General features: G+C 41.8%; 1 protein-coding gene across 1 annotated transcript in view; it reads right to left on the bottom strand.

Moving 5' to 3' along the window:
- The window catches only part of ARFGEF3 (ARFGEF family member 3), a 186,102-nt gene extending 167,317 nt beyond the window's left edge, over positions 1-18,785 (bottom strand). The window contains exons 1-2 of the mRNA XM_029224180.1: positions 18,590-18,785; positions 11,687-11,738 (exon numbers count right to left, since the gene is read on the bottom strand). Coding sequence (XP_029080013.1) covers positions 11,687-11,738; positions 18,590-18,674 — 137 coding nt within the window. The 5' untranslated portion in view covers positions 18,675-18,785. The remainder of the gene's footprint in view (positions 1-11,686; positions 11,739-18,589) is intronic.
- Between the last annotated feature and the right edge of the window lie 8,736 nt (positions 18,786-27,521).

Here is a 27,521-nt window from a genome sequence, read left to right as displayed (position 1 = left end):
CATCTCAGGGCTTCCCCCCACCTCACAGGAGAACAGGCAGGATGGAGACCAGCATGTATAACACCTAAGAGTCCCTGGCACATAATAAAGGTTGAAAAATGTTGACTTAGTAGAACGTCCCAAACTTAGTTGGGAACATGTGAATCACAGGCAATTAAGCATGCCAAGAAGCATCGTATTAACAGTACTGAGCTATAAAACAGATAAAGGGAGAGCTCCTGTGTCAAATTAATTGGACTTAACTTGAAAAATATGTATCAGGGCATTATGTAATTACATAATCCTACTGAGTTATAAACAGTTCAACTACACATAACTATGCAGTAAAATATAAATATGAAATAGTTAATAAACAAAGATGTCCAAAGAAACTAAATACGATTCTAGTCTTTGTACCATCTGCAGTAGAAAGGTTCTAGCGGGTGAAAAAGAGAGATTCAAATACCTCACTGAGCCATTTACATCACTGAATCGATAAGCTCAGGTCCCTACCCATCTCTTGGAATCCATTTTTATAACCCGTCAATGTAAACAATTTCTCAGAGTCATACTTTGAAATTAAAGCAGGAGATCTGGACCTAAATTGCCGTAAGACACCGTTTAATTATAAAAAGCACGCACAGACTAACCCACACAGCAAAAATCCTACCTTCATTCCACTCAAAAGGAATGAAAACCCAAGAAAGAAAACTCATGATTGGACTGTTAGACTTTTTCAAAATTGAGTATGTTTCCTTCTAACACTTCCCTTTAGAGCTAAGTGCCAAAAAATAAAGGACATCAACTACTTGTTACAAAGGAAGGATGAGTGGTCATGGCTGGTTTTGAACATTAATATGTTGCTCACATCCCAAAATATCACTCAAGCCCAATAACCTCTACATCCCAGCTTGGGTAGGTTATGCACGTCTCTAACTGACTGCATCATTTAAAGTGCTTTTAGGTCCAGGGCTATTAACAAGGAGAAGCTTTATAATTGAGAGTTAATTGTAAGTCTTCCTTATCAAAGGGGTTAGAACACAAAAACCATTAGAATTGGCTTTACAGGCTGGCAGATACACAGAAGCAGCTGTTTGTAAGTTAGGAAACAGTATATAGTACTGTCCCTTATACTATGTTAAAAGGTGACAGGAATACTCTTTGTTTCCACAGCAATAGGGAAAGGAAAAAGAGAAACTAGATCTTCGGGGCACCTTGATTTCTAACGTGGATTTCAGCAGCCCCACTGCTAAAGGGTGGGCTTACCGGCTATTCCACGTGCCACTTTCTCCCTGCAGACTGGTTTTTGCAGCTAACACAGAAATGTCACTCTGCTCACCTGTTTAGGGGGAGCCAGATCTCAGGGAGCTGGAACAGTTCAGGTCGACTTCATGGCAGGCCCTTGGTCACTTAAATGATTCCCACTGACCCCGGGCAAGATTGACAGCTCCCTCCATTTTTCCTTTCATGGCTCCGTGGGATAAAGACGTCTCTAAAACTGAGCCAGGCTTAGACTAACCAAAGTGTCTAAAGCCTTCTATATGTATATTTTTTTCTGGTGCAGAACCAGAAAAAGATCAAGAGAGCCAAAACTTACTTACATTTGCACGCTTCTGCAAACAGAAGTCAGCCGTGGTATGGAGGAAAGCCGGAAACCGCCAAGAGAGGAGACGTCAAGATGAGTTTAAATCCAGGAGAAGCACAGATGTTTGCAATTTACCTGGAATAACGTGGACGCCTCATCAGAAGCACCTGTCCTGCATTTACGCTAACATCCTCCCTTCAGTCAGCATAAGCTGAAGGACCTGGGAATTCTACACTGGCGTCCTCTGCCTCCTCCTCTGGACAGCAGGAGGTAGCAAGGGGAGCCCAACGCTTCTCCATGACATAAGAAGTGGAAACAACAAATGATGACATCCAAACTGCCTGCCAAAACCCACTGCTCCATTTTAAATCACACACAGTCCTTCCCAGTTGATGTGGAGACACTTATTTCTTCAATTAAAAAACAAACAAAAGGACTTCCTTGGTGGGGCAGTCGCCTGCCAATGCAGGGGACACAGGTTCGAGCCCTGGCCCAGGAAGATCCCACATGCTGTGGAGCAACTAAGCCTGTGCGCCACAACTAAGTGAGCCTGTACTCTAGAGCCCATGAGCCACAACTACTGAGCCCGTGAGTCACAACTACTGAGGCTGCGAGTCACAACTACTGAGCTCACGTGCCAAAACTACGGGCCTAGAGCCCGTGCTCCACAACAAGAGAAGCCACCGCAATGAGAAGTCCGCCCACCACAAGGAAGAGTAGCCCCCGCTCACTACAACTAGAGAAAGCCCACGTGCAGCAACAAAGAGCTAATGCAGCCGAAAGTAAAAAATAAATTAAAAAAAAAAAATTTGCACAACCTGTAGAAGTTGCCCCAGGGCTCAAAGCACAGAACTAAAGCACTAAAATAGATAAAAGCAGCAGAAAAGCAATTAAAACCATACAAAGAATAGGAAGCTATTATGGATGGTTCTCTCCAAGTATAAATGCTACTGAATGTGTTCTCACCCTACAGGAAAGCTCAGCAGGTCCCCAGATCAAAATAAGGAGGAACATGTCAATATCTGGGCTGAGAGAAGTGTCTGGACCAGGAAGGCAAAATGAAGCTGGGTAGAGGCTCAGCCAGGGTGGGGATGGGAAGGGGTGGGGACCATATAAGGACAAATGGGAAGGAGGCTGTTAGAGTCTTTCTGGGAACTGCAACTGGCAGAAGAAAAGTAATTAGGCTGAGGCTGACTCTGAAGAATCATGGAGAAGGCAAACAAAATGGCAGCTGAGCCATGGCTGGAGTAATATGTGTGACTGTTCCCCAAGGGCACTGAGAAATGCCAACAAGAGGTTTGCTGCCAATGGCAAAATGGCAGCTGAGCCACGGCTGGAGTAATGTCTGGGATTGTTCCCAAAGGGCACTGAGAAATGCCAACAAGAGGTTTGCTGCCAATGGCTGTCTTTTAACAAAATTGCTCAAGGATTCCCTTGACGGTTTTATCTCATCTGGACCAGTCCTGTTGTAAGTTACTTGGGCTTAGAGAAAGGGAAAATCCTGGATTGGAGAGGGATGGAGGTGGAGATTCTTGAGTTCTTTAGAACAGAAATACTCCAAGTCAAATTCATGCTGGGGGCGGTGTACGGCAGGCTGCGTGCTTCTTCCAGGTGGGCCAAGGACTCTTCATGGGAAGCCAATGAGAGCTGAACCTCTTGTATACTCAATGTCCTTTGATACAGAATAGTAATCAGGGTCTTGATAACTATCACCAACCCTCAACCTCAATCTAATAATACACATTAGACTAGTCAGGGCTTTGGTTGAGTAGAGAGTAAGGAGTTTAAGACTATGTTAGCTGAGGTCAATGGATTGGGTGTTGGGTTTCCGGTCTACTCTTTGGGACCTACTATTTCGGCCAGTGAAATATTAGAGGTTCTGTCGCCAAAGTTGAGATTCCCATTCTGGCACAGATTCTTCCAAACAGTATGTCTTCCAAGAATCTAGGTGATGAGGACACAGGTTCCCTGAGATGCAGAGTCTGGAGAGGCACTGAACTAGGGGCTGAAAAGATGAATAATTTATATATATGAACTCCTTGAGGACAGGGTCTCAGAACAGACGCCCTAAACAACAGCCAACCTGATTGATAAATGCCATGACAGAATCATGTGAAGAGTACAGTGAGAGCATGAAGGAGAGAAAGATCACCGTAGCTCAGTCTTCAAGGGTAAGTAGGAAGAGGAAGTGAGAAAGATTGCATGCTACGAGACACACAGTGGACAATTTTGATGAAGAGAGCAGCTCAGAAAACATCCCTCTATTATTTTAGTGTCCCATATAAAGGGGAGTATTGGATTGCTAACTATAGACCTCCAGACCTGCTGTCTTGGTCTTGGCATGCAAAAGGAAGAGGACTTGTAACAAGTATGCTCTACTTCAACGCATGAGATGGTCCCCAAAGGAGGAGGGGCAGAGATTGGGAAATGCTCCTCTGTAAAACCCTAGTACATGTGCAAGAGGGTATCCTGGAGTGGGGGCCTTACTAAACGTGTCCTCGGTCATGGGAAAGAGCTTGTTTCTCTGATGGCGCACGCCACTGAGGTGCGATTCAAAGCAGGACAGGACCACAGTCTGTAGAACCTGGAGGAGGCAGAATAGAGCTTGACTTGAATGTGGCTGGCCTCAGAAGCTCTGAGAACTTTCTGACAGAATGGGGAGTGTGGGGCCGGAACTAGGGTAAGGGAGTTGGCCTTGGGTACAAAATTTAAGGGAGCACTAAAATCTCAGCCCTCAAGATAAATAACATTTTAAGGTCGCATTTGAAAAACTCAAAATTAATGTAAAAATTCTATGATGAGCAAAACATAAAAATTTTGAGACAGGATCTGGCATGTACTTGTACAACTCAGCCTCACTCACCTCACCCTGGTCCCAGTCCTGGGAAAGTGAGCCCCTTGGAAATCTGGCAGGGAAGATGGAGTGGTACATACAAGAGCAGGTAGCTCAGCCATGATGTCCAAAGTGGTAGAGGCTGAACGTCTGTGGGCCTCGGCACGGGCTGAAAAGCACCCTCCTTGCAGATCCACACAGAGCCATGTGAGGGTATCCAGACCCAATGCTCCAGGATTTTGAGTTTCTTTCTTTTTTTTTTTAACATCTTTATTGGAGTGTAATTGGTTTACAATGGTGTGTTAGTTTCTGTTGTATAACAAAGTGAATCAGCTATCCGTATACGTATAGGCCCATATCTCCTCCCTCTTGCGTCTCCCTCCCTCCCACCCTCCCTATCCCCCCCCCCTAGGTGGTCACAAAGCACCGAGCTGAGCTCCCTGTGCTATGCAGCTGCTTCCCACTAGCTATCTATCTTACATTTGGTAGTGTATATATGTCAGTGCCACTCTCTCACTTCGTCCCAGCTTACCCTTCCCCCTCCCCGTGTCCTCAAGTCCATTCTCTACATCTGCATCTTTATTCCTGTCCTGCCCCTGGGTTCTTCAGAACCATTTTTTTTTTTTTTTAGATTCCATATATATGTGTTAGCATACGGTATTTGTTTTCCTCTTTCTGACTTACTTCACTCTGTATGACAGTCTCCAGGCAGGATTTCGAGTTTCAAATCCACTAGAGAAGACAGCAGGCAGGACATTCTGGCCCAGATGCCAGGAGAGAAGCTGACCATTTCCAACCAAGACTCGGAAGCAGAAGAACACTGCAGGAGTCCATCAGAAAGGGAAGAACATTCCCTGGGAATGCGCCAGCAGGTCAAGAATGTTCTAAAAGAGCCAATGACTGCAAACAACAATGGTACTGAACGGTCCACAGAAATGGCATAAGCCCTTTTCCTACTGACATATACGGTTAGATAAAAATATAAGCTTCTCAACACTTCAGAGAGAAAAATGATCAGACAGATGTAGGTATCATCATAATCGAGCCATCACAAAGACAGTGGGGCACAGAAGGGGAAGACCGATGCATCAACTTGCATGAAGCTAAACATTACAGAAGTTATGGTACCTCCAGGTGGGCTTAAGCCTGGTGACAGCCTCACAAAACAGACATCAGCCCTAAATATTCATAACAAAAACCAGAGCAGCCCTGAAAATTCCATAAATGATCAGGTTACTTTGGTTATATTACTTGATTCCCAAAACCACAGGGAAAAAGGAAGAGGTGTGGGGGTGAGAGGAAGTAGAAAAACGGGAAGAGAAAACATTTAATATTGTTAACTACTAATAGTTCTTGATCAGCAGCTTCCAGGACTTATTTCTTACGTGGCTGAAAGACCAGCAGCCAACAACAACAGAGTCAGTAACTATTAGCAATACCTTGACTTGGGCAGAGACATTTTACCAAGTGTGTCACTGTGAGTGATCAACCTAAGCTGCCTTTTGCTAGTCACACAAGGAGGCCAAGGAGATGGTAACCCCGACCTGAGTGACAGCCTGAGCCCTGGAAGGCCTCTTTCTTGAGTGTGGGCACACCGCGATGGCCCACCAACTCACAGGTTTTATTCAACCCCGTGAAGTTGTGTAAGATCTGAAGTATAAGAAGAGGGGAGAGAGGAGGAAAGACAGTGAGGGTCCAGTCTCCACATGGAGGAAGATAAGGGTGCTTAAGTCTCACCCCCAAGATCAAAAGCAAGACTATGGGCAGGAAGGTGGAAAGATTTTCATATAACTATCTACTAACAAACTTGGGAAATATTCCACAAGGTGGGTTTCCTAGTCCTTCCTCCATCCCTGACATTCAATCTCACTGGGCACTCTGCGTGAATCCCCATCCTGGTTGCTAAGGCTGCTCACCGTACCACCAACAAGAGTGGGCATTTGCTCAGCGAAAGAGCCCAGGGCAGAAATAAACAATGCCTCTGACCACTCCTTCATTCCAGCTAAAACTTTTTTCTGTGGGTTTCTCCCCTTCAGTGCCTTATGCATGACCAACTCCAGTCACCAGAGTCACTAAAAGCATTCACGTGACATCTAGACTTGTTTTCACAAGAAGTCCTCAGAGCAATCAATGACAAAAAAAAAAATAAAAGATAGTACAACCATAGTTCGTTCAAGGTTTCAATTTTCTTCTGGTTTGAGCTACCACTACCAACGTACACAATTGATCAGAACAGTATCAGTCATTATCTATCAGAATGTTAACATATTTAACTTGAAAAGCAGTCAATTAATGGCAAAAGAAAAAATAAGAAAATCAGCACAGCAAAAGTATTTGACGCACAGCAAAGGAAACCATAAACAAAACGAAAAGAAAAGCCAGAATGGGAGAAAATATTTGCAAACAAAGCAACCGACAAGGGATTAATTTCCAAAATATGCAAACAGCTCATGCAGCTCAATATCAAAAAAAAAAAAAGACAACCCAATCAGAAAATGGGTAGAAGATCTAAACAGACATTTCTCCAAAGAAGACACACAGATGGCCAGAGACACATGAAAAGATGCTCAACATCACTAATTATTAGAAAAATGCAAATCAAAACTATAATGAGGTATCATCACCTCACACCGGTCAGAATGGCCATCATCAAAAAATCTACAAATAGTAAACTCTGGAGAGGGTGTGGAGAAAGGAGACCCTCCTACACTGTTGGTGGGAATGTAAATTGGTACAGCCACTATGGAGAACAATATGGAGGTTCCTTAAAAAACTAAAAATAGAGCTACCATATGATCCTGTAATCCCATTCCTGGGCATATACCTGGAGAAAAACATAATTCAAAAAGATATTATACTTGTACCCCAATGTTCATTGCAGCACTATTTACAGTAGCCAGGACATGGAAGCAACCTAAATGTACATCAACAGATGAATGGATAAGGAAGATGTGGTACGTATATACTATGGAATATTATTCAGCCATAAAAAAGAACAAAACAATGCCATTTGCAGCGACATGGATGGACCTAGAGATTGGCATATTCAATGAAGTTAAGCCAGACAGAGAAAGACAAATATCATATGATATTGCTTATGGAGTCTAAAAAAAGGGTATAAATGAACTTGTTTACAAAACAGAAACAGAGTCACAGATATAGAGAACAAACTTATGGTTACTAAGGGGGAAAGGGGGAAGAGAAGGAAAAATTGGGAGATTGGGACCGACATATATACACTACTGTATATAAAACAGATAACTAATAAGAACCGACTGTATAGCACAGGGAACTCTACTCAATACTCTGTAATAACCTATATGGGAAAAGAATCTAAAAAAGAGTGGATATATGTATATGTATAACTGATTCACTTTGCTGTACAGCAGAAACTAACACATCATTGTGAATCAACTATACTCCAATAAAAATCAATTAAAAAATTTTTTTAACATCTTTATTGGAGTATAATTGCTTTACAATGGTGTGTTAGTTTCTGCTTTATAACGAAGTGAATCAGCTATACATATACATATATCCCCATATCTCTTTCCTCTTGTATCTCCCTCCCTCCCACTAAAAAAAATTTTTTTTTAATTTTTAAAAAGTATTTGGGATTTGATTTAGTCCTCATAGCTCTTTCCAAAACCTGAAACAACAAAAAAATCTGCAAATAATCACTTCTACGTGATTATGTAACAGAAATGGAAACAATCTGAATATGAAATCAGAATGCCAAGAAATAGTTTATGAACCTGGCTTCTTTCTCGTATACTAAATATCATTGAAGAAAAAACTCACTAAAATAGAAACATAACTGAAGAAAAAAAATTTAACATATCCAAGTTCTTTCTTATAAGCAAATATTTACAGTGCCTACATTTAAAATTTTTTTTAGATTTATTGTGCTCAAACAATAGAAAGATGCCATGTTAATAATGGACACAGTAAGTGCCCTGTGGGCTTAAAAATGCCTGGAAGAAGGCTTCCCTGGTGGCGCAGTGGTTGAGAGTCCGCCTGCCAATGCAGGGGACACGGGTTCGTGCCCCGGTCCGGGAAGATCCCACATGCCGCGGAGGGGCTGGGCCCGTGAGCCATGGCCGCTGAGCCTGCGCGTCCGGAGCCTGTGCTCCGCAACGGGAGAGGCCACAACAGTGAGAGGCCCGCGTACCGCAAAAAAAAAAAAAAAAAATGCCTGGAAGATGAATCAAAGGATTAAAGGAAAACTGATTCACAACAGAGGGGGAAAGTCCACTATGGTGTAGGTTCTCATTATATCACTTCCCTGATATCAAATGAAGTAGACAATCAGACTTGATTCAATAGCTCGTTTTTGTTCTAATTATGGCTTATTCCTATACCCTAAAAAAGGCTTTGAAGGGCTCCCAACTATTACAAATCACAGTCAGGCTGAAACCTTCTGATATGCATAAAATTCTACAATAAATTTATACTTGGTGCCTCTTAACAGTGTTTTCCAGCTACATTTGTCTTCATTCTCCTCCCTCGGAATATAAAACTGAGTGCAAGGCTTAAATCTGCTATGTCTCATCCATACATTCAGTTCTCTGTACAAGAATGCCTGACGCACTTTGTCGCACATCTGGAATACAATGACGCACATTCCTCCGTATACAGGATGACATCACCAGCTTTTTATCATTCGGACAAATACTCTGAATCATATTTCTAATAATGGTGAAGATATGTAAACACACACACACACACACACACACACACACACACATATATATTCATATTCATCCACGGTTCCTCATCCAGCAACTTTCCCACCAATTTTGTCATTACCTCCTATGGTTGAACAAGATGGCCAGCTGGCTCTGGGGTAAAGCTCAAGACCATGGACAAAAGCAACACTCAGTGGCTAAAGGGGATCAAACACGGCCCATTAACACTGTACTTTCTCCAACTCATTTGGTCACACACACACCTAGAGTTGGAAAATGTCAGTTGTCTTTTGATGAACATTCCCAGGCACTGTACCAGGAGCCTCTTCTGGTATCATCATCACCTTCTTGCCCCTAACGCTGAAGGCAAACCTTATCAGAGACCCAAAACCATAGAAAGTCTCACTGTAGCTTCAACAACACTTTGGATAGAGAAACAACCTTTAGAGCAGTATCATCAAATGTTTTCACTCATACAGCCACTAAGAAAATTTTAAAATTCCACTTTTCACACGTTTTGACATTTAAATTTCTCAACCATAATTTTAATTAACGGCAAAGGCTGTAATTCTGGCATATTGGAATTAGTAAAATTCTAATTAAAACGTATCACTCATTTCAAGGTATCTAATGAAATCCAAATACCACACCAATTTGAAAACCACCTTCGTCCATCAAAAAATACGTGAACAAACTCTTCTTTTAGAGTAAAAAAGGCTGTATTGTTCTTTTGTCACAAAAATGTGTATAAAGTGAGTTTTAAAAATTTCCTGTGGCTATAAGGCTTAAAAGTGTTCCATTTTCTTCTGATGCAAATGATTGATCCAAACAACATTAATTATAAGAATGTTAATATAGTTAACATGGAAATTACAATTTTATTGGAAATGTATTTCTAAAGAAATGGACAGGGCTTGTTTATTTTGCTCAACTAGTTCATATATCTATAGATGAATATTCTCTATTGCTAAAATAAGGTGGGGTTTAACATCAATTCCATACCTTTTTTTCCCAGGTTTAAAGACATAAGCAATAAGAAACGATTTTTTATATAAGAAAGGAATGAAGGAGATTTATCATCAAAAAATCTTTTTGTCTATTATCTCATAACTAGATTAGCTCCTCCTTCAATTTTGTTGAAAGCCAAGAAGTAAAAACTAACCTGCAAAAAGATGCGTGCCCTGATCACTGTATTCATCCCCTTTATCAACACAGACACTAATATTTTCATAGTCCTTTGTTGGTAGGAAGAGGGTTTTGCACCCCAGGAAAACACACCACAGTCAGATTCCGGATGGGATGGGTAACAGCTGTCCTTTGTCAGGAGAAGGTTAAGAAGTGAAATGGAAAAGGAGACGTGGCAAAATCAGTTCTGAAGCAAATAATTTTAAGACAGGGTACCTATAGAAATTGGGAAATCGTCTCCTTTAAACCATCCACGCCTTAGTATCTCTTGGAGTGTTTTCACATGGATACCCCAGCTGGAATATACCTCCTCCAGGCAAGAATGTTGCTGCCAGACATTCTACCCATGTAGAAGCTTTATATCCACAAAAGTACACTTGGTTTGATTAACATATGAATTACCTTACAATATATCAGCCTGTAGCAGACACTACAGAAGTAATATATTTTTAAAAAAGACAGAAACGTAACTCTCGTTCAATCTACTTGAAAAGAGAGAAAATACCTAATAGATCAGTGTCCTGACAATATAGAAACTATACGCAACAAAAGATTGTTTTTAATAATCTCAAAGAAAAATCTGGAAACGATCCAAATGTCTAACAATAAGAAAACTGCGAAATAATTTATGTTGCAGCAGCCATACAATGGACATATATGCGATATTTTAATTTGAAGAACATATATTGACATTAGAAAATGTTCTTCATATGGTGCTGACCGAAAACACAAGCAGGAAACAAACTTGTAAATAAAACTTCATATTAATTTGTATGTGTGCTGCGAGGAAAGTCGATTAAGAAAATCTATTAAGCCATGTTCAGTGGTTATCCTTAGGTGATGTAATTATGGGTAACCTTCTTATTTGCTCTTTCCCAATTTCCACAAAAAGCATGTATTTCTCTCACGATGGTGGAGTGGGGTGGGGAGTGGGAAGTTGAGGAATTGGGGAAATAGATTCACTGTCTCAGGGCTGCTGCTGATGCCTATAGAGTTTGCGAGATGGTGTCCAACCAAGGGGCCAGTGAGAGCTTAAATCCAACCCACATGGTGCAGGGCTGCTCTCCCACTAAGGGGGCGCCGTTTCCCAACTCACAGTGGAAGATTCTGTCCACTGTCCACATCCACTCACTTAGATTTTGGTCATTTCTCTCCTTGACCAATTTTATCCTTTCATCCCTGACTTCCACAGCTGGTTCCTTTGGATTACTGACTTTATTCACTCCAAGACAGGTAGAAATCAGTGCAGTCAGCTTCCCATCATGCTAACCTCATGAAATATCCCAGTTCACTGAGGCAAAAAAGCCACCAGTCAGCAAGTAAAATGCTATAAACCAGTGAGGTTTTCTGGCCCTTCAGGAGAGCACAGCGGGCAATTTTTACTTCCACTATATTATACAACTCCAGTCTCCTTACCTCAGCAAGTGTGGAGGGATCTTGACAATGGTATCCACACTATCCAGGGTTTCTGCAAAGGGAAAATTACAAAGTTAAAAATAAATATGTAAAGACTGAGAATTTAGATTGTATACAAATTTCACCGTTAGTTTCTTTTTTCCCCCTGGAAATTCCTATGATTATAAATAGTCAATTCTCAATTATCTGCACGCAAATCATCCATACTTAAAAATCCTTTTCCTTTGCTATAGCCCACAAGACTTCCTCTCAGAGCTTAAAGATTAGGACGCATTTCGCTTAGAGACAGAATAAATAGTTAAATTCCTAACCTGAAACAGAGTGCCAATTTAATCTAGTTGCACCTGGCTAAAAATGTTGTATTCTTGCAATAACAATAGAGAAAGAAAAGCTACTTCCTTGAAAATACCGTTTTAATACCCTTAAATAATAACTTATACTTGTGAGAGACTTTCAAGTTCACAAAGCACTTTATGCAACAGCTCATCTCACACACATTTAGGACATGGCAGATGAAACTTTTTAAAAATCATACTATAGTTAGGGATACTGACTGGGAGGCTCATCCCCCAAGTCTCATGACTCTGACCTGGATGTTCAGTACTTTACCATTGTTGTGGATTATTCACCCTCTTGCTGCCTCCAGTTGTTGAGATAATGAAACATTCACTATTCTCTTCAAAAATAAAAACTGTTCTATTTCAATAGCTCTAACAATGCTGCACCCAATTCCAATGTGTGTGCGCCCGCGCGCATCAGGGTTGGGGGGGATGGTTTTCCCACACCAACAAGCAATTCCCTGACAGCAGCTGGGTGTCCTCCAATTTAACTCAACTCTGACACGAACTGGAGAGAGCGTCAGATCCCACAGATTTGGGCTCAATCCTACAAGCCTGTAGCACCCCCCGCACCCCACCTTCAGATGCCAATCTCAAGTCCGGTTGTCACCTGGGCTTCTGACCGACTGGCTAGAAATTAAAGTTTCCAACAACCCCCTCCTTGGGTTTAACTAATTTGCTAGAATGGCTCACAGAACTCAGAGGAACTCTCACCTAGTAGATTACTGGTATGTTACAGGATATAACTCAGGAACAGCCAGATGCTAGAGATGCATGAGGCAAGGTGTGGAGAAAGGGCAGAGAGAGTCCTTGCTCTCTCGGTGTACCGCTCTCGCCAAATGTCCCTGTGTTCATTGGCCGGGAAGTGCTCCAAACCCCATCCTTGGGGGGTTTTACAGAGGCTTCATTACATAGGCATGATTGATTGGCCACTGGTGTTTGAACTCAATCTTCAGCCCCTGTCCCCTCTGTGGAGGTCAGGGGGGTGGGACTGAAAAGGACGGTTTTCCTGGCAGCCAGCCGTCTGTGTGGTCCAACAATCACTTCATTAACCTAACAAATGACTCTATAGCTCTCTTCACTTGGGAAATTCCAAGGGTTTTAGGAGCTCTGAGCCAGAAACAGGGACCAAAACCAAATATATATATTTCTTATTATAAATCACACACTCCAACCAGTCTCCAGTTTTTCTGTTCAAACTCTTGCCTTCTCTCTTCACTGTTTACAGTCAACAAGCCCTGTCAATCTGAACTATTTTTATTGGGGAAGGAGAAACATCTCTCCCCACCCTGCTACCAGATCAGAGGGAACAGTGGACACCAAATGTATCCCTGAGACTCAGGACTGAGAACAGGCCAAAACGTGATGATAGCATCTGGGCCCGCTGTGGTCCATGGGGCAAAACAGTGGGTGTAAGCCAGACAGATAGCAAAATAGAAAGATGGATCAGCAGGGTCGGTGATGCTGTGGTCACAAGGCCAAGGGAGGAACTAGAAGGACTGAAGTCAGTTCTTAAGATGAGACAGGATGATGAGAAAACAAAAGCCTGAGATGCAGATAGAGGTAGTGAGTCTGCACCTCATGGGTGAGTCCAGGCTAGCAGTCAACAGGGAAAAGCCAGTGCCCAGGACAACTTGACGCTGCTTCCCAAGAAGAGGGTCTGACGCTGAACAACCAAATCGCTGTGGTTTTCCTCATCACACAGAAGGGTTTATATTCAACTCAGGATGTGCAACAGTGCCCAACTCTACAAGTGCTAACAGAGAGCTAGAGGAAAGGGAAAAGAGAAAGGCAGTCACAGAGCAGCCATAACGAACCCATCCTGTTCCAGAAGGGACGCCGGGTAGGAAGCTGCATGGGGGTGGCATGTCAGAGCACAGGTGAGGGATGTAAATGTGGGCATCGCATTCTCTGAAACTGAAGCTGTGGCTCTCAAAGTGTTCAACTCCAGTCGGGCTGCGAGTCAGAGACCAGAGCTCATTCTTGTGAAACGCAAACTTTTAGGCTGGGGAGGAGCTGCAAAGGGGACGGAGCAGCTCAAGAGGTCGGATCGAAACAGACGGGGTGCGGGCATGAGGCCAAGGTCAAGTGGGGGCCCAGTGTGGCTGAGAGGACTGGTAAGAGGGGTGTGAGAATGGTCTGCTAGACTGAGGTCTGGGTACCTTATTCTTCAGTCGGTGGAAGAACAGAGGAGAAAGTCAGATCGCAGTGAGTTGAAAAGTAAGCAGGAAGTGAGAATGTGGACACAATCACTACATTCCCTTTTTTTTTATTATTAATTTTTATTGGAGTAGAGTTGCTTTACAATGTTGTGTTAGTTTCTACTGTACAGCAAAATGAATCAGCTATACATGTACGTATGTCCCCTCTGTTTTGGATTTCCTTCCCATTTAGGTCACCACAGTGCATTAAGTAGAGCTCCCTGTGCTATACAGTATGTTTAGTTACATTGACTTTTTAAGAAGGTTAGCTGTGAAGGTAACAGATGCTGTGGCTGGAAGGAAAAGCGGGTGGAGAGATAGACGGAAGGATGGTGGTTAGATAGACCATCCTTCTTCTCTTACTTGGTATTCAGGCCTCTAATTTTCTTTCTCTTCTCCATTTTCCAAATCCATTCTACAGGAGCTCCCTGATATATGCAAACACCTAAAGTTTCTAAAAGGGACATGGTCCAGTTCTAATGTTCTGTCATTCTATTTCATCCTGCCATTCCCAGCTCCCAAGCCTCCAGGATTGCCAGTGCTTGAAGGAGAATGCTATTCTTTCAGGCTCTCCACACGCTGACCCAGTCCCTTGTTCTTTTCTATTCCTTAGTCAGACCATTTCCTCACTGACAAAAGTATCTAACCTAGATAGCTTAAAATAGAGAAAACGTACATACATGTTCCTTGCCCGTTATTATGTGGCCATTAAGAAAACTGATTTTCAGAGACATATTAATAATAAAGTAGAAGAAAAGCTGAAGTTGAAAAACAAGTAACAATCCGCCATATACGTAGAACCCTTTGCAGAAGGGAAATACTCCAAAATGTGATGAGTGTTTTCTCTGGGTGGTGACATTATGGGTGATTTTAATTTTTTCTTTATAGTGTTCGAATATTTTTCAATATTCTAAAATGAGCATATGTAACTAGAAAACAAGACAAATATCACTTAAAACCCAAATAAGACATTAACACGTTGATTTATTTATGTGCCGAACATGTGCCTCTCATACTGTAGGTGCAGAAGCCACAGACAAGCATACAGTCCCTGTGCTCAAGAAGCTCACGTCTACACTGTAGACATTTGTTGCTTTCGTTGACTGGCATCCACTCCGCTGTCTCTGATGCAGCAAACCCTAATTTTGTTTTGAGGAAGCCATCCTTCCCTGACTCTGGGATTTCACTGGGCCTTGTAGCCAGCTAGCCCAGAGGACTGGTTCAGGGATACATACTCAACCCATCAGGACAAAGAGAGAGCTGTGACACCAAGGGCTGGGTGGGAGTGACTGGAAGAGCCCCACTCTCTTGAGATGATCCCATGACAGGCCAAGTGGGAAACGACCCCTTTCTCCTGTAAAGGCCTAAACGTGGAGATGCTCTCTCTCTCTCTTCTATGACAGTTTTAATGGGAGATGACTCCTCTCTCCTGTGATGGTCTAAATGTCTTTCTCCTATAATAGTGGGAGATGAGCTCTTCTGAGATGGAATAAGTGTGAGGATGACCCCTCTCTCCAATGGTACTTTTGATAAGAGATGACTCTTTCCTGGGATGGTCTAAATGTCATGGTGACCCCTCTTCCCTATAATGGCCCCAAGTGTAAGATGACCCGTCTCTCCCATGATGGTCTAAGTCAGAGACGATCCGTCTCTCCTGAGATGGTCTAAGTGTGCTGATTCATGAACCCAAAGCTGTGGAGACTCATGCTGAGAATGTTCATCATCCCAAAAGAGCAGAGCGAGGTCCTTGAAACAGTATCTAATTCCTGAACCAAACTCAACCCACAGCTAGCCTTCAAGGGGTATTTAGTTCGTACTGAATACATGCTATTTTGCTTAAGTCTGCTTGAATCAGCTTTTTTGGTCTCCTGAATCCAGTATATTTCTCAATCATTCTGCCCCTAAAAGAGTAGCTTTGTGCATAACCACCTATAATCCCCAGCAGCAGGTGCTATAAGAGGGTCCTGAGAGCAGGGCTCAGAGCCCAGAGGAGCAAGTGATTTGACTGCAGAGCTCAGGGGAGCCTTCGTATGTGAGCTGGGCCTTGGGATTCTGGAAAGGGAAGCTGTGGCAGAAGGATTAGCACAAGCCCAGGCAGAGAAGTGGGCAGCACATGGCATGTACAAGAAAGTACGTGGCTTACTGGGGACCGACGAACCCTTGCTATGGGGGCGATGGGAAAGAAGGCTGGGGCTAGATTCCAAAAAGCATTCTAAGGAATTCACACTTTACTCTAAAAAAAAAAAAGTATGGGGGTTGAGGAGTGAAAAGCACTTTATAGCAAAAAAAAAAAAGATGGAACAGTGGAAAATGGACTGGAGTGGGAAAGAGAACAGGAAACCATACCTTCATGTCTGTTTCTGCCTCATTCTCCCTCCAACATACCCTTCTAACAAACTAATTATAAGGAGAGAGCATTTTATTCATCTTTCTATCCCCACTGCTCAGTACAGAGGAGGTCTTAATAAACCTTTGCTACATAAGTGAAGAAGAGAAGAAACCCACAGCTTACCCATTCTCCAAGTCCAATTTACTTCAAAAGCCCCACCAGCTCACACCAATCCCCCCAGCACACCCCTGACCCCACATTCATCCCCTCTTCTTTGATCTCTTTTCCTGGTTTACTCATTCCAACCTGCACAATGAATTCCCCGCACTGTTATTTAACTGTTTCATGAGCTCCCATCTCTTCTTGCTTACTAAGAACAGCCACTGGGAAAAGAATCACATCTACTCTTCCAGACAGGCTGGACTCCAGGCTCTGCTCAGATCATCTACCTGCCTCAGCTCTGGGCTTCCCGGTCACTTCAAGGACCTAAACTAGGCAACGCTGCACTTTAACTTAACAAGATGTTGAGTATCGACATTAAAATTAAAAATACTAGATTCCTCTCCTCCTCCCTGTTATCTAAATCTGCTTAACTTACAGCAAAATAATAACGAGTACAAGGAATAGCATGTTTAGAGTGCAGTCAGCCCTGCTTTATTATGTTACCCAGCCATCTGTGACCCTTCATTAGAGGCATTTGAGAATCTACCCTGATCACTCTGCTGAATGACAATGGCAATGCAAAAATAGTACTGTGGCTTTAAGACCCTTGCTTCTCACTTATGTACCTGGTCCATTTTTTTTTTCCTCTAACAGTAAACAAATGGTCAAGTTCTGATTCTGCCTATGAGATAAACTTCCTAGACAACATTCTAGGAAATTTTGTGATGATAGGCAGACATAAAAAAAAAAAAATGATGTGGCTGCGATTGTTTGTACACACACACTCAAAACATGTGAATTCAGACCTAAATATTAACCGAGTCACCAGCTAAAGCACCATCAGAATTCTCCATTTAGTGGAAAACCTGCTAATAGCCCTTCTCTATCTCTTTTCAGGCTGTACCACAGTACAGTGTCGTGACAAGCACTGATGGCTCTTTGGTTGAGAGAGAAAGGGATTCAATTTTATGTTTTAATTAAGTGGCAACTGAGGGATCACATGCAGGCTTTGGGCAAGGCCAGAGGCCAAGAGAGCTGCCCTGGTTTCTCCTTCGCCTTTCCTTTTTTTTTTCTCCTTAAGCATCACTGTCACCTGAGCATGCTCCTGATCTCTCTGCATTCCCACCCAGACAATTTTGATTGCCCACGTTCTTGCCTAATTGGAATGTCATTCAATTTTCTCCGAGGTTGAGTTCTACAACCTGAGTCTGATGGGAAACACAAATTTGCTACCTGGAACTTCTTTCAATGCTTGCACAGCTCACAAATCTAAAATCCCACCTGTCTGAAGGGCAGACAACAACAGAATTGCAGAGGTAACACCATCCCACCCGTATTCATGTAGAATTCATGTAGAATAACCATGAAAGCTAATACTTAACAAGCTGGCCTCTATCAGGAGAATCAAATTAAACAAGCTATTCCTTCCCGGTTACACTCGCCAAGGTTTTGAGATCGGGGTTGATGGTTCAACTTCCCTCTTGCCCACAAGCGCTTCGGAATCAGGCCCCTGGATTCCCACCGGCTTGCGGTCCTGACTCGGAGATGGGTGACCACCGTCCGCCGTGCTGGGGATCTGAAGAAAGGGGCCGCCCAGAGGGGAGGACGGCGTTTCCCCGTTAAGGTTTGGAAGATGATAAAGAGACCAGAGGGGAGGCGGATGGATGTCAACGCCCGAACCCAAATTCGCGTATCACACATCAGTTTACCGAGGCAACTCTCGCAATTGCGCGAAATGCTTCGATCACAGATGCTCAGCGAAAGCCCCCCACGCAGAGGGGCCATTGCAGCCAGCCCGCGCGACCCTCCGGCGGCGGCGAGCAGGACCCACCGGCAGGTGCCCTACGCCCCGCGCCCCGCTCGGCGCGCTTACCAAGGGCCCAGGTGCAGCTCTCTTTGATGGCTTTGTACTTGCTCCCGGACGCTTCCTTCTGCAGCTTCCTTAGGATCTCTTCCATCTTGACCTTCGCCGGGGGCCGGCCGCAGACAGCAAGGGGAGCGCACGCGAGGCCCGGCGGGGACGCCGCCGCCGCCGCCACCGCAACCCGGCCCTGGGCGCCTAGGCTGCCGCTGCGCTCGCCCCACTCCGACCCCGCGCGGCGGCTGATGAATCACGCCCGCTCCATGCAGCGGCCACGTCAGGCCCGGAGCCCCGCCCGCCGCCCCGCCCGCCGGGTCAGGTGCGCCCAGCGCGCGGCGACAGCCACGGCGACGGCGGGCTGGGGATCGGAGGCCGCGACTCGGCCCCGGCCCCCGAGGCGGTCCCGGAGGCACGGAGGCTCGCGGAGAGGTGGAGGTGGACGTCCTGGGCTGGCTCGCAGGCTGGGCGTTGGCCGGGCTCGGCCCGAGGGAGAGTCTGGCTGCGGCCGGCAGCGGGCGGGGAGGGGCCTCGTCGCTGCTCCCGCCACACCCCCATCCGGAGCGGGCGGAGTTGGGGCGGCCCGGCCCCGGCTCGCTGAGCTCCCAGCGCCGGGTGGCGTGGCGCCCTCTGCGTCCCGCCGTCCAGGCGCTGCTCCCTCGTTAGTGATGAGCAGCTCTTCTGGGCCACCCTCTGTGCCAGGCTCGGGCGCTACCTGTGAATAGACTGTGATTCTGCCCAACCACGTATTCCACACCATCTCACACGTGTGTGTGTGTGTGTGTGTGTGTGTGTGATGAACATCCTCATTATACACAGGTTAAGGTACTTCCCAAAGCAACAGGATTTGGACTCGAAACACACTCTTGCATCCAAAACCCCTTTTAAAAATCTCTCTTTATTCCCTTTCCATTCCTCTGTTGACCTGAATTGTTTTCCTCTGAAGAAAAATAAAGGCGGGGGCGGGCGGGGGAGTGGCGCACAAGGGCTACGTGACTTGGTTAGGGGTGGGAGAGATGGACAGAGAAAAATTCAGCAATGAAGAACCTTCAGGCCGAACTTGGGAGGCGGACGCGGACGTGGGGGGCCGGATGGGGAAGGCAGTGTGAGGCAGGACCTCTACTCTTGGGAGAGCACCTGTGTTTCAAGAACTTCAAGTCGGGTTCAGCGATGGGAGCCCTAGGATGGTTGCTGCAGGAAGAAAGGAGAGGAAAGCAGGAGTCTTATTTGGAGTCTCATTTTTTTTCCTGTTGTGCAAGCTGCGGTTGGGAACTAAGAAAGGATTTTAAGCATTTTCGTTGTTCTTTAGAAATGTAACTGTGGTGGTAGTGAGGAAGTTATATTTCAGAGGAGTAGACTGGCAGCTGGGAAAGGAGTAAGAAGATTCTGCAGTAATCTAGAAATAAGTTAAGCCGATGATAGATGGAAAGGAACAGAGGAAAATATAGCAAGAGATATTTAAGGTGTCGAAGCAGTAGGATTTACTGACTGATCGAGGTAGTAACATATGGGATAACTTCCAGGTTTTTTGTTTGGGAAAATGGGAGGATGGTGGCCCCATCCTCCAAGTTAAAGAAGAGAGGAAGAGAAGGGTTTGGAATCCACGGGGTATATGAGTTCAGTTTTGGACACGTTTAGGTTGAAATGGTAATGAGATACCATAAGGTGTTTTGTTTATGGGCAGGAACTCAGGACAGGGCTCCGAGATAGAAATGAGGATTTGAAACCATCAAGTATTGAAAATTGTTGATGCCTAGGATTTGGCAAAGGTTGCTGGGAGGCAGTGGATCAAATGGGAAGAGCAGGAGGCCAGAGAGGAAATTGGGGGCCTCTTACCCTCAAATGATGGTCAGAGGAGCAAGTGCCCTCAGAGGAGGCTGAGAAGGAGCAGTTAGAAACCCGCAGTGCGGGAAGGAGGGCAGCCAGGAAAGGGAGTGTCGCAGGAGGGTGTCCAACAGATGGGGCGTGTTCAGACTGCTGCTTAAGCCCTCTTGGTAGTGAGGAGGCAAAACTTGCAAAGTCTAGCCCCCTAGGGACCCTTCTCCTCACATCCACACACCTTATGAAACCATCATTTGAAGAAGTGTTTCCAGTGCTTAAAAAAAAAAGTTCAAAAACACTGTAGTTGATAATATAATTATGTTAGACTACATTGTTAACTATTTGGAAATATACATAGAGAGAGAGATCACAACTTTATACCATATAGAGAAATAAATTACAAATGCGTTAATATGTTAAAGAGTTAAATTTAAGAACTGAACCATAGAAGGTTTAGAAGAAAATGTAAGTGAATATACTTATCTTAATGCATTAAGATTATTTCTAATAAACCAGCTAAGGAAGAAACTGAAAGGCAAACAGATTTGACTATTTCAATATGTAGAAGCTTTATGTCAAAAGTTCCATACAAAAAATGAAAAGCAAATGACATTCTGAGGAGCAGATTGAAAAGAGAGTAACTCACCTTTTAATTTTATGTGTAGTTATGTTTTTTACTCTTTTTAAGATTATTATCTTTATAATTAAAAACAAATTCACTTAAGCTATACACCAGAAAAATAATATTTCAGAGATAAAATGATTCAATAGCTTTGTAAAAAAGCTTTTACAAAGTATTAAAAAAAAACAGATGCACACTTTAAAACAATAGGCAATATTATGAAGTCATTTCACAGAGGAATAAATACAAATGACACAACCTATGAAAAGTGTTCAAGCAACTACTAATCAAAAGGGCACAAAATCTTTCAATAAAAGGTGATTTTCTTTTTAATAAAATTGGCTAAGAGGTTTAAAATACTATTGCCTGGTGTTAGTAAGGAGCTGGCCAATTAGGTCCTCTCATGTTATGGGTGCTGGTGGAAGGCTAACTTGGTAACCATTCCTGGAGGGATTCTGAATGTGTTTATTGCAGAGGTATGGCTCCAACCCAGAAATCCCACTTTTAGAAATTCATCTTAAGCAAGTGATTATGGAAGTGGATAAAGGTTTTGTTTTGTTTTGTTTCCACAAGGATTTCAGTGTGTCATTCAGTTATCTTTAAAAATTGAAAACTCTCTAAATGTCCAGCAACAGAGAAATGGATGAATAATTTATGATGTATGTATCCATAAAGCAGCAAAGTATATATATAGCCTATAAGATTAATGCAGGAGAGGAATATTGAATGACATGAAAAGCAGTTTCTACTGTATAGTTAAATGAAATAGAAGGTTGTAAAATGCTATGTACTTCTTTGCACTAAATGAGCCCCATTTTATTATTTAAATATTTGATATGGATGTACATATGTTTTAAAATATGTACATATATATAAATGGAAAATAAACATAAACTATTAACAGTGCTTATCTCTGATGGGGTTATAGGTGAGTTTACTTTTTCCTTGAACATTTTTACTTTTATGATTGCAAATTATTTTTTTTAAGTGGTGGGAAAATGAAATAAAAGTAGTATCCGGGCAACAAGGTCAATGGCCACAGAGAGGACAAAGATAGACACAAAAAAGGATTAAATGGATGTGAGAGTTTAGTCAGGAAGCCTGCCCCAGAAGAATAATGAGGGCAGAATCTGGTTGCAGTGGATTAAGAGCAGGTAGAAACACATGTCTAAATAACCCACTCAAGATATTGGCTGTGAAGGAAAGTAAGAGTAGAACAGTTAAAAGACCTTTGTTTTAAAAAATGTCAGCTCACAGCAAAAAATGTCCTGAGTCCACCCAGTATACACATAGGTACATGTATAGCTAGATTAAAAAACTGAAACAGGGCTTCCCTGGTGGCGCAGTGGTTGGGAGTCCGCCTGCTGATGCAGGGGACATGGGTTCGTGCCCCGGTCCGGGAGGATCCCACATGCAGTGGAGTGGCTGGGCCCGTGAGCCATGGCCGCTGGGCCTGCGCCCGGAGCCTGTGCTCTGTGACGGGAGAGGCCACAGCAGTGAGAGGCCTGCGTACCACAGAAAAGAAAAAAAAATAACAAAAAAAAAACTGAAACAAAAATTTTATTTCTAGAAAAATACTTACTGTTAAATAAAATAGAATTACTATTAAATATGATTTTTATGCATTGTTGCAGGCACACTTACCCATTTGGAAATTCAGTCCAGGTTGGAGACATGAACACAATGCTACATGTGTGACACAGGTGCTTTGTGCTTTGATGTCTATTTCTTTCCACTGTTTTTAGTTATGTTGGTTAAAAACTCTGGTTCACACACAAATAAGTGGTGTGGATGCTATTAATAACAATATATTCTACTTAGCGATAGAAATTGCAAATTTCAGTGAAGTCTTCTTTAATCTTAATCTAAAATGGTGATAAACTTATAATCATTCTTCAAGATATTTGAATAACAAAGTATTAGTAATTAGTTTCCTTCTTTGGGCATCAACTTTAACTCAAATATGCATCTGGGATTTTAAAAAACAAATGGATCTTTTATCTAAATGCTTTTCCTTGATATTTCAAATTTCTCTTTTGGAAATGTTTGAAGTTTCAAACAAATACTCGCAATATTATTAGTATCTTTCATTTTATTCCATTCAAAATGTTTTCATTAATAATGTTCTCTTCCTGTGTTGCAAAATGTTGAGGACATATAGTAACCACAGTGATTACTTAAAATGTATTTTGTAACTGTTGGATATCATCAACATCTTGAAATATATTTTTACTTTTTCCCTATAGATCCAAATTCAGTTAATTAAAAATGTCAAAAAAATCTAGTTACATGTGCCAATTTTGTTACTGAAACATCATCTCCAAAAATGTTAGCCAAAGGAGATTGCTTTCAAACAGAAAAATGTATTTTAGTTCATATAACTTAATTAGTATTTTCCTCATAGCAATCAATTACTCCAGTATGATATAACATATGCACATATTATTCAATGGAAAGGCTAACAAAGATCCAACAATACAGTGGTTTACAGAACACAGACTTTTATTTCTCGCTTAAATTAAGTCCTGAGTTGGTGGTGCAGGTTGATACAGCAGTTCCAGGAGATCATTCAAGGACCATGTACCTTACATTTTACTCCTCTACCATCCCAGAGCAAGTTGTTCTCATCTGTGTGACCAAGGATGGGTCCTAGGCAGGTTGTGCTCTAGTTCACAGGAAGAGGAAGAGAGAGTAAAGGAGTCCAGGTCTCAGATGTAGATGTCACACAAATCCATTTTCCTATATTCCATTGGTGAAGACAGTTGCAGAGACACACCTGGGTACAATATAGTCCATCTGTGCCCCCAGGACCCCTGCCCCAGCTCTGTTCCTGTGGCAGAGGGAGGAGGATTTGGTGGGTGACAGCTAATCTCAGCCACACCTTGAATTTCTGAACAAAGCACATCAAAAAGTGCTTTCTCTTAATGAAATCAAACAACTATGATTGGTTTTCAAGAGATTCAGTAAAGACTCAGTAGAATCCTTAAGATGCCAAATCTTTACAATGTGTGAAACAGTAATTCCAAATAGTAAAGTAGATGGTAATTTCTAATAATATTTTAAATTACTTTGTTATGTTTCCTGGTCATATTTACTTCTGAATCACTTGCAATTCTGTTACAATTTGCCAGTTTAATTTATGTTTTCCAAATAATATATTTTTCTAATTTTATCAGGTTACTTAAACCAGTTATGGGTTAGGTTAAATTTAAACAACACAATAAATCCTTTATAAAAATTGTCTTGTCATATACATTTGGCATAAACTGAAAGTATATTAGTGCTTTTGTTAAGTAGAGTCACATAACCTATGTCTGCTCACATCGGCCTAATAAGTATTAATTCTATTCTATATGTTCTATAGAACCACAAATGTGTTTAAGAGAATGTCTTATCACTTAGAAGTATATTTTTAAATTTCTCAGCTGATTTATCATTAAGAATCATATTCATCATGTCCATGTATGCTGAGAATAGTTTTTTCAGTAACTATGTGAGTAATTTTCTCTCTCGCCACACATATGCAACTAAATATGATAGTAATATTTTTTCATTAACTGACCTGAAATAGTGTTGACAAATTTATGTCTTTTTTTCTTTCTTTGAAAATATTTGAGGGCCTTACTAACCAGTTTGGCTTGTATTTCCAAGTTTATATGTGTGTGTACAAATTTAAACTTTCATTTGCAAAAATATTACAAATAATAAAGTTTCAGTGGTGTTGAGCATTTGACAAACTATATTTAATCTTTATTAAGAAGGCTTGAATTTATTTTTTTGATTAAGCTCAAATTTTAAAATTTATTGATTAAAAGAAACATTTTTCCCAATGTTTTTACTATTTGTAGGTCCAGATCTGGCAGTTCAACCAGAACATCCTTCTGTGCTTTTTACATCATCATTCTCATTTCTTGTAATAATAAAATAAACTATTTTGAGAATACCTTATACAGGTTTGATTAAAATGTACAATTATTGCAAAGCCAAAAATACCTAACAATTACACCTAATCCAAAAAAACACATAACCAAAACTTGATGGGAAGTCTTGCCAATAGTGGATAACTTCTTCTAAACTTCATTTCATGATTAACTGTAAATTACACTGGCACACGTTAAACTATAAAACATTTGTTAGTGTACATACCATCATGGTCAAATCCAGAAAATCAAATGAGATAGCAGTGAACAGAAGAGTGAATGGCCGGCTGACTCCCAGCCAATGCGTATAGCCATTACATCCCCTCCACCAGCTGTCACTCAACTCAGGTTTCCCCAGTACTTGCTGCAATGTGGACAGCACCATTTAAAATATATATACACATGGCATTCTGATATTGAAGGTGCCACATTACTTTACTTCTGAAAAGAATATTATCTGATGAAACAGACTAATTGATTTTACAATCCACTAACGAGTAGAGAACTGAAATTTGAAAAACACCAGACCAGCAGGAGATTTGATGGAAAGCATATTATACAGAAAAAAGACATAAAGGCAGAAGCTGAAGAGGTCGGAGGTAGCCAGCCTAATGGGTGAAACAAGTATTCTAAAAATATAGGGAAGATGGTATTTAGAGTACAGACAGAGTCGTTGGTCCAGTTAGGGGATGAAGGGCAATCTTCAGACAAGGAGGGGAAGCCAGGAGACTGAGTTTTGATAGTGTTTAGTTTGTTGATGTGGGAACAGGAATTTGTGGGAGCTACACCTGATAGCTTCTGCTTTTCTTGTGAATTAGGAAGACATTTATTGAGTGTAGGAGAAGAAGTGAATAGACAGAGGACCAAAAGTTTGGAAAAGGGAAAGAGAGATGACAAAGAATGCATAGAAGACTTCCTTGAAGTATTGAGAGCCTTAGTCTCTGAACCTAAATGTCTATGAACAGTTAGGAAGCAGTCCCAATTCAGCAAAATTTCCAAGTCTGGTAATACCTAGTGAATTTGCTATTGCCTCAAATGCTGATCACAAAGGTTGATGGTGCTAAATCCATTATTTCCAGCTCAAATCTCCCTTCCAAACTTATTTTACCTGATATTCAAATCATTGACCTTTTCACTTACTCTGATGCCTAACTCACAGTATATTAATGAGACTTGTTTGCAACATCATTTAACCCAAATATGCACCGGTATAATCTAAAAGTAAAATAACCTTATTTTTGGGTTAAATTCAATTTTGTATTAAATTCAGCCTAGGAAAATAGCATTTAATTTGAAGATGGTTTATAAAATCATTTGTGATCTTGAGCATTTAAAAAAGTAAATTATTTTTTATTAGAGAAATGCAAAACTACAATGAGGTATCACCTCACACCAGTCAGAATGGCCATCATAAAAAATCTACAAACAATAAATGCTGGAGAGGGTATGGAGAAAAGGGAACCCTTTTGCACTTTTGGTGGGAATGTAGATTGATACAGCCACTTTGGAGAACAGTATGGAGGTTCCTTAAAAAAATAAAAATAGAACTATCATACGACCCAGCAATCCCACTACTGGGCATATACCCTGAGAAAACCATAATTCAAAACAAGTCATGTACCACAATGTTCATTGCAGCTCTATTTACAATAGCCAGGACATGGAAGCAACTTAAGTGTCCATCGACAGATGAATGGATAAAGAAGATGTGGCACATATATACAGTGGAATGTTACTCAGCCATAAAAAAAAACAAAATTGAGTTATTTGTAGTGAGGTGGAGGGACCTAGAGACTGTCATACAGAGTAAAGTAAGTCAGAAAGAGAAAAATAAATACCGTATGCTAACACATATATATGGAATTTAAAAAAAAATGTTCTGAAGAACCTAGGGGCAGGACAGGAATAAAGACCCAGACGTAGAGAATGGACTTGAGGATACGGGGAGGGGGAAGGGTAAGCTGGGATGAAGTGAGAGAGTGGCATTGACATATATACACTACCAAATATAAAATAGATAGCTAGTGGGAAGCAGCCACATAGCACAGGGAGATCAGCTCGGTGATTTGTGACCACCTAGAGGGATGGGATAGGGAAGGTGGGAGGGAGATGCAAGAGGGAGGAGTTATATGTATATGTATAGCTGATTCACTTTGTTATAAAGCAGAAACTAACACATCATTGTAAAGCAATTATACTCCAATAAAGATGTTAAAAAAAAGTAAATGAATTTTAATACATTTTAAGTAATTTATATAATATATAGTGTACCCTTGTATACGGATAAAAATTAAATACAAAAAATAGATAATATTAATAATTATTAACATTGAAAAATGATTCCTTTATTTGTAAAAAAGTTTTCTATTTTAGTAATAATTAGTATGTACTTCAATGTGATACATTTGGACTTTTGCTTCTGGCTATGATAACAGCAGCTTATATTGGAACAAACTTACTGTTGAAAGCAATTGTAAAACTGTATTTAAAAAATTGAAAGCATTGTTTGAAGGCATCAAAAGCAACCAAAACTGCCAGGACTTGAAGGGCCAAGATCCTAGAGTGAAGGGGAATGCACAAAAGT

Source organism: Monodon monoceros, unplaced genomic scaffold (genome assembly GCF_005190385.1).
Source record: "Monodon monoceros isolate NGI ecotype Baffin Bay Population unplaced genomic scaffold, NGI_Narwhal_1 Super_Scaffold_15, whole genome shotgun sequence".
Taxonomy (NCBI): domain Eukaryota; kingdom Metazoa; phylum Chordata; class Mammalia; order Artiodactyla; family Monodontidae; genus Monodon; species Monodon monoceros.
This window is presented reverse-complemented; position numbering and strand designations above follow the sequence as displayed.